Genomic DNA, 11,929 nt, shown 5'->3' with positions numbered 1-11,929 from the left:
AAATTCAATCTGTTACTCTTGAACTATATTTTCGAGGGGGATTAGCCTTACAAACAATGAAACTTATTTTTGAAGATTAAGAGGTTTCAATTAGTTTTTAATTTTAAAAGGATTATTCTTCTCTAAGTAATGTAGCAGATTATTTCCAAAAGCAGTTCTCTGTAAAATAGTATATAATATAAAACTGAAGAAAATTTTGATAATAAAATTTAACTGTGATAGGATTTGTCTACCATTCACAAGAAAAAAGACTATTTTCCATGGAGAGCTTTGAAGAGTTTGATAAATTGGAGTAAGAGATTCCTAACGGGTGTAGGCTGCATGCATCCCCAAATTAGTTTTGATATAGGGGATGTGAATCGGGCTCTGATATCGCTTATATCCAATATATCCAATGAATCGAATAAATGACCAATCAAAATTTAAGTTTATCTTTCTTCTTTCTGATGGAATAGAAATTGTTGTTTCTTAATTCTTAGATTTCGAAAAATCAGTTTCAAAGAGAGAAACTTTTTTGTGGCACACCCGGTAGAAAAAATCTGTTGAAACATAAATGATAAGGATTTTCTAGACAATTTTGAAGTGATGTGTGTTTTGTAAAGATCAAATTTCTCCCTAACAGTTTGAAGCCTGACACAGTGACACACTTGGTAGTAGGATTTAAACGGCTGGTGAGAAATTCAGGGACAAACGCCCCCCCTAAAAAAAATTAAGGAAGTATCAGTCAAACTATGATTCAAGTTGGCCTCTCTACAATTAGTAGTAAAGGTAATATTATCATACTTTGGCACGTATATGAACTAGTGTGAAAAAACCCCTGTTTGACCATTTGAATGATTTCATGTTGTTATGAAAATTGATGTATGATTTAGTAAGAGCATAATTCTAAAAATAATTAATAAAATCGATAAATAAAAATTCAATCAAATTCATATAAAATATTTACAGCAATTAATTACAATTTTTTCATCTCTAATAAAAAAAGACAAAAATCTTCAAAATTAATTCAAAATGTTGGTCAATCAACAAAAAATAAATGACATTTTGTGTATTTTACGAAAAAGTGAATTTGACTTTTCAAGGCTAATAAATAACGTACTAGTTTAGTGTGTCAAGACTGAAAAAAATCCATAGTAACACATTTAGATGTTGCATTTTTTTCCAAAATATTTTGAGACCTTGTCAACTTTATAAAGGCTGTGTCAGACGCAACGCTTTCTCCCAACATTTTTGAAAAATTTCTAAAAATGAAAATTTCAATGAAAATTTAATAAGTTTTTATTCAAGATTTCATAACATCTTCAAAAATGTGAAAATTTAAAATTTTTCTAAGATGTGAAGACATGTTTACACGCTCAAATATGGTAAAATTATACCAATTTTTAGAAAATTCTCTAAAATGTTGGCAAAAAATGTTGTGTCTAACATGGCCTTAAGAGCCTTTCCACCCAAACCCTATGATTGAAAGAGTAGTTTATCTATATTTTAGAAAAATATGTTTTATATCAAAATAAAAAATTAAAGTAACATTTTGTTATGTTATTTGTCCTGTCTATCACATTCAGCCAGACTATTCTGAGAACCATTGTTTTTATCCTTCACCGGTTCATCATCCAAAAGGTCAAAATTCTTTTCATCCTCCTGCATTCCTTTCAAACTATCTGCATCACTTTCCTCTTTATTCTCACTTTCACGCACAAGTTGTTTTATTTTCAAATGCTCTATAACAGCAACTGACGTCAATTCCTCACGGTCATTGGCTTCACAATCAGAAACACTTATTGCTTCAAATGAGTCCAACAAAGAGTTAGTACTGATTGAGCTTGCACTGTAGGAAGGGCTTTTTCCATAGGAGCTTGCTGCTCTAGATCTAGAGCTTTCACTCTGGTTATCATCGTTTTGCTCAATTGGTAAACTCTCGCTGATACTATGAAGCACAGATTGAGTAGTCTGCTTCTTTTCAGCTTCAAAATGAGATACAAGAGCATCACTGTTATCGACAAACTCTTTTGTTGAATTCCCAACCAAATAGCATTCAATTTGTTTCACTTTCATGGTACTTTGTAAGAAAAGATGAAGAGCCTTGTCTGAAAGAAAGACATTGTGTTCAATAATCTTTCTCAAGAATTTCTGTAAACCACGCATTCTGGCTTGAATAAAATCTGGATCAGTCTTACCCATAAGTTTCTTTGGCGGCATTTTAGGTGTTCTCACTCTTGAAAAAGCATCATTTTGTTTTTCCAGCCATTTTTTCAACCAAACAAAATCTGAATATCTCCTTCTTACTGAGGATTGGGGAATGATAAAAGCTTTACTTGTTGTTTTTATACAGACTTCATAGTCTGTGAATTGTTTCAATGAACCTTCATGTTGAACAATTGGATTCCTGACTTCAACAACAGTGATTTCTTTAATTCCAATTCCTTTCGAATGATCATAACCAGCCATAGTGTACTTTCCTGCTCATTCATTTATATCTATTATTTTGCATTATAAAGTATTAAAAAAATATTATAGAGGTAGTTTTGCTCAGGGGAGAAGACAAAAAATCATGTTTACAACCCCTTGATGAGGGCATCTGATTTAAAGCGTTGCTTCTCCGCTTACCACAAGCGATTATGCAAAGCTCAACACTCATGGTGTTTCAGCACTCTGGTGACAACAGCAGTCTATGCTCGCTTACTTGAGCAGCACTGATGAGTCCTGGGAAGGACGAGACATGTGTCTGCAGATATATGTATATGAATTCTTATATAAAACATAAAATTTGGTCAAATGTTCCAACATTATAAGGTTTTTTAAGTTTTGCCTGGAAAGACTGATGAAGTTTTTGTTAGAACATTTTCAAAACGTGCTTTATACCTCAATTTTCATCAGAATTTCTTGCTCTTTGTGACCATCAGATTTTGAATATTTTCAAAAAATAAATTTCTTACTCAGCCATCTGATTACATTAATTGGCAGTTGGTCAGGTGACTAAATTTTGTGTTATTGTTTAAAATTAAGTTTTAAACCCTCTAAGGGTCATCTGTGCCAAATTTCAAGCTTTTATCACCATCATCAGAAGTATTCTTATGTATTTTAAGTGCTGTACATAATCAGGCCAAATTTGGACCACAAACTTATGGATTTTTGCCTCTGAAGACTCTTTAAAATTCAAAATTGCCAAGTGGCCTGCAAAAGTTTGGGCATATATATATCTGATATATGGGGGGGGGCAGACGACAAAAGATTTTTAAGGGCAAATCGTTTTTGATAAATTCAAAATTTCCAAGCCTAAAGTTCAAAAAAGATAAATTTCCAAGGCTTTTTCTCAAAAATGATCAAATTACAAGGCATTTTCTCAAAAATGAGAAATGTGGAATTTCCAATGTCTCCTCTCCTTGAGGGCATAAATTTTGCAAAAAGTTGTGTCATCCAGAGGGGGTATTCATGATATGCACCACTGGAGAGTCTTTTGCCTTAGCTGAGTGCTGAGATTGAGAAATTTTAAAATTTTCCACCCAATACGTCACTTTTTCTGGAAGATTTTAAAAGTTCTCTGAAGACTCTTGAGTGGTGTATATATCATGAATACAGAAAATTTCTGGAATGGCTCTTTTAGTCATGCACCCGATGGGTCTTTAGCCAACGTGTTAACATATAATCAGTTGAGGGTGTTTAAAATAAAAACAGCAATTATTGCTCTTTTGAGCAATTATTGCCGAAAACGGCAATTTTTTCAACAATGAAATGCTGAATCAGCAGAAAAGTAAAAAAAAAAATTGCCAAAATGAGCAATAAGGGGTCTTCGAAAAAAACTTTCAAATTTCTTATTGGCATTGGGCCAATAAGCTTCAGACCCCCTCCCCCCCTTGCTCTTATCGGCCAAAATTTTCAAAACAAACTTTTACCTCTTTGAAAACACAATTTTCTCCAATCATGTCAATCATCGCGTTGATCTCGCGACTGTTCTTTGTTCAATGAAGTTCGATAGGGTTCGATTGATGTTCGATGAGTTTGATTGATGTTCAAGCTTTTTTAATATGTATGCTTCGCTCATTGCTCATTTGAAGTATATAATAGAGATGGCACTTTCTTTAAAGAAAGTAATAACAAGCAACATGCTGAATGGACCTACCTAATGATTAACATCAGATGAAAATTAGAAAAAAGTGACAATAATTGTACAAAAATTCAGAATGGAAAAATAAAGCTTGTCTGTTGAATAATGTAAAATGGTAAAAAGGAATTTCCCCAAATACGAAAATCACTTAAACCATTCAGACCCAAAAAACCTAATAAGCTGTTTTTGGCCCAAATTTGCCCAAAAAAATTTTCCTTAAAAATCTGGCTCCGTCACATTTTAGGCATTGTCATTTTGCATCATTCTGCAAAAAATCAGAAAAAAATAATGAGTCAACTTTGAGAAAAGCTATATTTTCTCATTTGGTTAAAGGGAATTTCCCCAAAATACGAAAATCCGTTTTTTAAGGCGAATAAGAATTTTCCGGGAAAAACCACTTCAGCTATTCTTTAGAGAATCTTGCCCTCCATCTTTGTACAAAAAATCAGAAAAAAGTAATGACAGGATTTTGCACAAAGTCCAAAAAACCCTATTTTTAGGTAGTTTTTGGCCCAAATTAGCCCAAATAAATTTTTTCTCAAAAATCGGGCTCCGTCACGTTCTGGGCATTGCCATTTTGCATCATTGTGCAAAAAATCAGAAAAAACTAATGAGCCAATCCTGAGAAAAGCTGGTAACAGACGGACGGACGGACGAACGGACATGGGTTAATTTATAGAACCTCCACCGGGGTACCCGGAGGTAGGTCCAAAAATTACGATCTTTTTTTTTACAAATCGACCAACGACCAACCAAATCGTAAAAGAGCTAGTAAAAGCTCCAGCTTGTCCCATCCGATGGGATAGATATTGGATGGCCCGCGAGGATGGCTTGTGGGCAGCTGTTACTAGCAACCCTGCGGGGCCCAAGGCGCCGAGTATCATTGAGGCTTGAACTTCGATTTTTGAGGATTACAATTTTACCAGCTTTTTAGCAATTTTTGCCTCGCTAATCCAAATCTCGCAACCTCTTTACCTTAAGGAAGATTGAAATTAGACTTTTTCAGCGTTCCGAAAAAACGCATAGCAGAAATTTTTTCATCTTCACAGGATCGATTCTCAACAACAAAATACATCTTTTGGTCTTTGGGTTTGTTTCTGACGTTTTTCCTTCAAAGAATATCAATCACTTTCCTTTTCCCCTTGAGCGCGCGAGAAAAAATGATTAGCTCGCATTCTCGCATGGGCGAATAAAGATGAGGCGACAATCTTGCACTGAGGGAGTTACTTAGCTTCCGCCCTATTTTGTGACCACAATACAATGGTCCAAACACGGGGGTATTCCAAATGATAAACTATGTCGTTCTGTAAGTGTTTATTTTCTGAGAGATACAAATAGTATATTGAATATTATTAACTTATTTATTTAAGTATTTTTGAGTGCAAATTTAAATATATGGTTAAATAAAAAACAAATGACAGCAGTTCTGTTTATTCCTCAAACCCCCGGGAAAATTCTTTTTGCCGACAGGTATAGCTTTTTCTAATCCTGGAATATCGAGGTTCCAGCTACACTGAGTATGCACCCGGCACAGTGACAAGCCGTTACTACCAACCCTGACATAAGCAATTCCAAAAAACAAAACCAAACAACAAAGATGAGGTACTCCCGACCGTTGATGATACTTCCGTCCATGTACAGAAAAAAAATCTGCTGGGCAGCCGCCAATATGCTCTCGGAATGAATATAAATAAAAAATTGGGGGGCAAGGTATATATAAATCGAACTAATCGAACCAATCAAACTTCATCAATCTTAATCGAACTGATCGAACCTCAATCAGTATAGACCTAACAGTGCTGCAAATAACGGCCGGTGACCGGTAATTACCGGTCATTTCGTAGTTTCTACCGGTCATTCTGAAGCTTACGTTTTCACTTTGTCCGGTAAAAATTTATAGGCTTCTTTCGTAATTTTTAATCAATTTAATTACATTTCTTTTTAGTTCCTCATACTTACCAAACTATAATTATAAGAACTGCTCTAAAAAGTTGGTTCCTTCGTATTTACAACCTTTTTTTGACATATTTTTAAATTGACATTTTAGATTTTTGAACCTAACTTTTGAACCAATGAAGTAAAATTAAAAAGTGATACACCAAATTTTAAGTTAGGCTTTCCTCTGAATGATTCGGAAACAATCTTTGAAAAATCTCTTTTCTACTGCCTGCAATATCAAATCAAAGAGGGTAACTTTTTGTGGCACACCCGGTATAGGATCTGGACTTAATCATTTCACTCGTACGAGTCTCACTCTAGCTTTAGAACTTAGTTTTGTTCACATTTTCTTTCTAGTTTCTTATGTTTGTCATTATTTAATTTTACAGTTTGAACGCTTGAATCACTGAAAGATAGCTGACCTATCTAAATTTCTTCGTTACAAACACTACCCTACTTGTGTGCACCTAACAATACTATAGGCAATATTAATACTTTCTAGGTAGTGAATAGCTTTGGCATGCCTGAAAATATTTTGATTAAAGAAACACTGACTGACAGCAGCATAAAAAAGTGCTTTACAACCCAACTAGATGCTTAATACCGCTATAAAAGAGGAACAGATTTTAAATTAAAATAGGTGTTTAGCCAATGTAAGACTCCAAAAATTTTCTCAGACCCCCTGCTCAAAATTTACATGCTACGCTCGTAAAAATTGCCGGCCAACTCACATTTCCTTATTTGCAGCACTGCCTAACTCTTCATACAAAAATTACGGGAAATGCATGTGTAAGGAACCAGAACTAAGGTTATATATATTATGATTGAAAGTTTTATGTATGTTATAGGATGTATTATATGTTACATGGATAATATGTTTGTATAATATATATTATGGCTAGGTCTACCATCTTGCCCTGACAATAGAGATCATTGTTTGAACATGAGGCTAGTCTAGATCTCTACTGACCCCCAGTGCACTTCTCCTTTGAGTTCCTTGCTGGGAGATTGGGCCGAGTGAGCTCTCCTCCTTGTGCCATGTGGTTTTGAGAGTCCATTCTCTCCAGCAAGGACAGTTGAAGCCTGACCATCGACAAGACAACCATGAATCTTCATATTCAAATTCATCTAACTAATATATTGGCATAATCCAGATCAGCTAAGATAAAGTTAGGGATTATTTAGTATGTCTTCATTGTCAAATATATTCAGTCTTTTTATAACATCATGTCTTCACCTATCATTCGATCTTATCCAACCCACACTAGCGTTTTCCGCTTTCTCACACATGTTTGGACTTTGTACCCTATGCTGCATGCAAGCACTTAAGTCAAAGTCCTGCAAAGGCGGCACAAAAATAAGTTTTTTGAAGTTTGCAAAAAAACGTCACATAGAAGATCTTTCAATTCAGTATGTGAATAGAGCAGTAAAAAATACAACTTTTCTATTTTTCCTTTCATTTGCAAAAGTTCTAGGAATGAAAATAAAGGGATAATGATAATCGAATACTATCCATTGATCATCCCCCACGGTACTATCGTAAAGCTAGAATTTATTTTGCTTTCTCTTCGCTTGAGAAAATGAGTGACAGATTGAAGTTTTTCACCCTCGCGAGAACTCACAGACGTTCTGCAAGCGTTCTGCAAGCGTTCTGCAAGCGTTCTGCAAGCGTTCTGCAAGCGTTCTGCAAGCGCTCTGCAAAAGTTCTCGGCTCAATCCTCGGACCACGCTAAAAATGGTTGATTGAGCTGTGATAGATCATTTCGATGGAAGTTGTTGGAATTATTACAAGGCTCTTGACAGAAAATAGTTTGTTTTATTGTCAATGATGACAGTGCGGTTACTGATTTTGTTAGATCTGACAAATTGATGTTTGTAAGTGCACTTTATAGTTTTGATTCCCATTGAAGAATCATATTCTGGTTTTCATGATGACCCTCCCAGCACTCCGAAAACTTCTGGAGTTTTCCGGAGCAGTTAAAAAAACACTATTTTTCTCTCTGGAAAGTTCCGGAGCTCTTCCGGTGCTTCAGGAGCAAGTGATTTTTAACACATGATAAAAAACTGTTTTTTAAGCATTACAAAAAATATTCGAAATATTGATACAATATGATGGTTCAGCCATTAAATGAAATTGAATTTGTCACATTATATTCGGAAGCATCAATGGTGGAAATATCGAAAAAATTAAAAAATGTGAGTCAGCTGATATTTTAAAAATATGCACGTGCGCAGTAGTTTTCACATGATTAGCACAGCGAGCGCTATCGTAATTATATCTTGGATATCTTCTCCGAAACGTTCTGGAGTTCCGGTGCAGACCAATTGCCGAAAATCTATCTCCGGAACACCGGAAGTGCTCCGGAATCTTCCAGTGTTCCGGAGCATGATAAAAACGGCACTTTTTGCTCCAGACGTTTCCGGAACGCCGCGAGGGTCCTTTTTCATGTTATTAGATGCTGTTTTACAGCTAGCTTGTCAATCGGATTCATCGAACTGTGATCGAACAATATCGAACTATACATAATCGTATAATCGCAGTACAGTCTCAAGTATGAATATTTGAGGTATTACGAAAATCGCTACTTTTTGCCGTAATCGCTTTCGTTTTTAACATAAGGTCTTAGCAACGGGTACCCCGGGCATAGTTACGGGTCATTGAGAACAAATCCTGACATAGAATATCAAAAAGATTCACGCTATCATATTCTACATTACAAAATACACCTGTTCTATGTTGGGTTTTTTTCTCGGTGTTTTGTAGGCTTAATTATCGCCATGTAAAGTAAATAAAACCCCCTGGAAATCTTTAGGTTTTGATAAGCAAAATACTTACATACTATTGTTTACTTTTCAGGTATTCATCCAATCAGAATTCACGCTCAGAAACTTTCAACCAATCAAAATTCAACCGTGACGCGGGAAATGATCCAATCAGAATCCCGAAGCTAAAGACTTACAGCCAATCAGAATTTGTTAGCGAGCAGTATTCATCCAATTGGAATCGCGTAACACGAAAGCGAAAGTGAAAGTCAAGGCGGAAATATAATCTTTGTTCGACGTGATTTGCATATATTAGAACAGAAAGAAACGCCAATTTGTCAAAGATTTGTTTAAAACCACCTTATTTTTTGTTGAGTATCGCCTAAATTTATCGAAAAAATATGCTTTTCAACATTAATCTTAAAATCTCTTTTATTGTTAAGTATCCCGGGGCGCTTAACGCCGAAATAAAAATAAGTGGACGGAACCGCCCTCGAAGTTTAATCCCGAGATTGAAAAAAACCTGGAGAAAACCTTTTCCGTACATATAATGTAGCTAAGGAATTTTAAAACACGGCATTTAAAGTGAAACAAGATGGCGGAGAAGTAGTGATTGGAGGTTTTTGTAATTAGACAGCAGGACAAAGGTTTGTTATATTTTAGCATAACAAAGACAAACTCAGGAGGTAAGGGAAATTGCGTTTTGACTGCTTTTAACTGTTTTTCTAATAAAGAATATCTTCAAACTTGACTTCACTGAATCGAACAGTCAAACTTTACGAAGGTTTTCCTTGTTCGATAGGTAGTTCGATTGGGTTCCTTAATCGAACAGCAATCGTTCGATAGGGTTCGATTAGTTCGGTAATCAAACAGTTTGATTGACAATGCCTGGCAATGGAAAAATATTTTTGTAAAGTTGCAAATTTGTGCACGAAGGTGACAGCAAGTGAAAATTGCATGCTTTCAGTGGAATTTGAGGACGAAATCAGAAAGAAATTGGCTTTTCGTCCCAATACTTGTTTTTTATCGGTATATAGTTGGACTCCTAGCCCCCTTTTCGGGCATTCCGATAAAAAATTTGAAAGTTTTTTGTCGGGGATCCCTTATTGCTGTTTTTATCTTAAAAACACCCAACTGATAACCAGACAATCTCAATCGAACAGAATCGACGATCGAACCAGTTAAACCAAATCGAACGCAATCGACCGATTGAAATTCGATTATCGAACGCAATCGAATCTCAATCGAATGTTACCGCAATTTTCAGATTCGATTGATATTCGAGTGCGTTCGATTGATGTTCGATTGCGTTCGATTGCGTTCGATCGTCGATTCATTGACCCCCGGATTGTTCATCGCATAATTTCTACAGAAAATCGAAAGTAATTTCATTCGGCTTGTGATGTTTGAGAGCTTGGATGTTGGGAAGCTGCAAGAATAAAGCCAGACGATCTCAATCGAACGGAATCGATCGACGATCGAACCAGTCGAACAACAATCGAACCAATCGAATATTACCCAGAATTTTGACGTTTGATTGACAATCGAATTTCAATCGGTCGATTGCGTTCGATTTGGTTTGACTGGTTCGATCGTCGATTCCGTTCGATTGAGATCGTCTGGTGATAATCAAAAAGAAAACTTGAGATCAAAGACTAGAAAATACAAGATCTACTCCCACCCAATTTACCCCAATTTTCCAAAAAAATATGCTGTAATTCTTGCAAACTTTGTCTTCTTTTTTTACTGAAAATAGGCATAAAATGTACATAAAATTAAAATTACAGATATACCTTTGGATCCTATACCTTTTCTTTGCTGTTCTGGAGGTTGTCTGGAGGTCAAAATCACGAGCTTTCTTGAAAAATGAATCCAATCGTAATTTTTCCCGTTTTCTTCGAATCGGGAAAAACGGGTAATCGGATTAAAAAATTTATTGTTAATATTTTTTGACTGTGTTGTGGAGCAAACCCAGTTTGCAGTTCGAGATCTCGAGTGCACAACTCGGAAAAAGTCCAAATTTGAGGTTTTCGCAGGTGCAGACGGGTTTTTAACCCCTAGTGCAGAGTTCCGCTATTTTCCCCTCAAGTGCAGCTAAGGTGCACCTTCACCTTGTCCGGACCAAAACTTATCAGATGCGCTCTTCCAGTGCAGAACTTGGTATTTCCGAATTTTTCCTCGATTGCAGCCTTGCCTAGGCTGCATGCAAAACTTATCAGAGGGGATGTGTGCAGCCTAAGCCTTGCCATACTCTGCAAACTGGGAGTAAACCAGACAGAAAAATCAAAAAAAGTTCAGTCGTTAAAAAAGGGCATTGGGCTCTTCCAGAAAAAAATTTTACATGGGGGGTGGAGGATATAACAATTTTTAGTGATTTACCCCCCCGGACAGGGTGACTTTGGCCCCCCCCCCGAACAATAGGTTTTACCCCCGGATACACCAAATTACCCCCGGACAGAGCAAATTTACACCCCGGACAAGGCAAATTTTGATGATTTTTTGCTACCCCCCGGACAATATATCCTCCACCCCCATGTAAAAATCTTTTCTGGAAGAGCCCATTCCCAAGACGTGTAAAATATATGTTAGTGTTTGAAAAAATCACGAAAGATATGCATCGTGTGGAGGGAGACCAGGAAAAATAATTAACAAAGAGAATTCTATATTGAAAGTAAATATTTACAAAATATATTTCATCGTTTAAAAAAATTGAAATAGATTCTTCAGATTTACATTTTCAAGGAAAATAAAACAAAATCTACTTTAAGTTGATAACTGATATAGGCAGTGTGTGAAATCATTACTTACTCTCGGGTACCTAATAGCCGGGGGCCCGCTAATTAATTTTTCCACCCAGGACATTCTTATTCCAACCCCCCCGCTTATTGATTTTCGGGAAATTTTAAAATTTTCCACCCAGGACATTTTTATTCCAACCCCCCCGCTTATTAATTTTCGAGATTTTTTCCAACCCCCCTGCTTATTCCAAACCCCCCGGCTATTAGGTACCCGAGAGTATATGTAATGAATCAACGGATCATACACGAATGTACTTCCCAGTTTTCTCAAAGGTAACGAATCGAGTGGGAATTGAACCCACGACCTCTCGCTTGCCTATAGGCA

At 36.1% G+C, this 11,929-nt stretch overlaps 1 protein-coding gene across 1 annotated transcript; it reads right to left on the bottom strand.

The window, feature by feature from the left end:
- Positions 1 to 1,353: 1,353 nt before the first annotated feature.
- On the bottom strand, positions 1,354 to 10,651 carry LOC136814992 (sorting nexin-10-like). The gene is made up of 2 exons (XM_067071425.1): positions 10,615 to 10,651; positions 1,354 to 2,477 (listed from the first exon to the last, which is right to left on the bottom strand). Exon 2 carries the CDS (start codon positions 2,446 to 2,448, stop codon positions 1,540 to 1,542), a length of 909 nt encoding a protein of 302 aa, XP_066927526.1. The 5' UTR covers positions 2,449 to 2,477; positions 10,615 to 10,651; the 3' UTR covers positions 1,354 to 1,539.
- Positions 10,652 to 11,929: the final 1,278 nt, after the last annotated feature.

This window comes from Clytia hemisphaerica, unplaced genomic scaffold, assembly GCF_902728285.1.
Source record: "Clytia hemisphaerica strain Z4C2 unplaced genomic scaffold, Clytia hemisphaerica genome assembly, whole genome shotgun sequence".
NCBI lineage: Eukaryota > Metazoa > Cnidaria > Hydrozoa > Leptothecata > Clytiidae > Clytia > Clytia hemisphaerica.
Note: the sequence above shows the minus strand (reverse complement) of the source record. Positions and strands in the feature narration are given on the sequence as shown.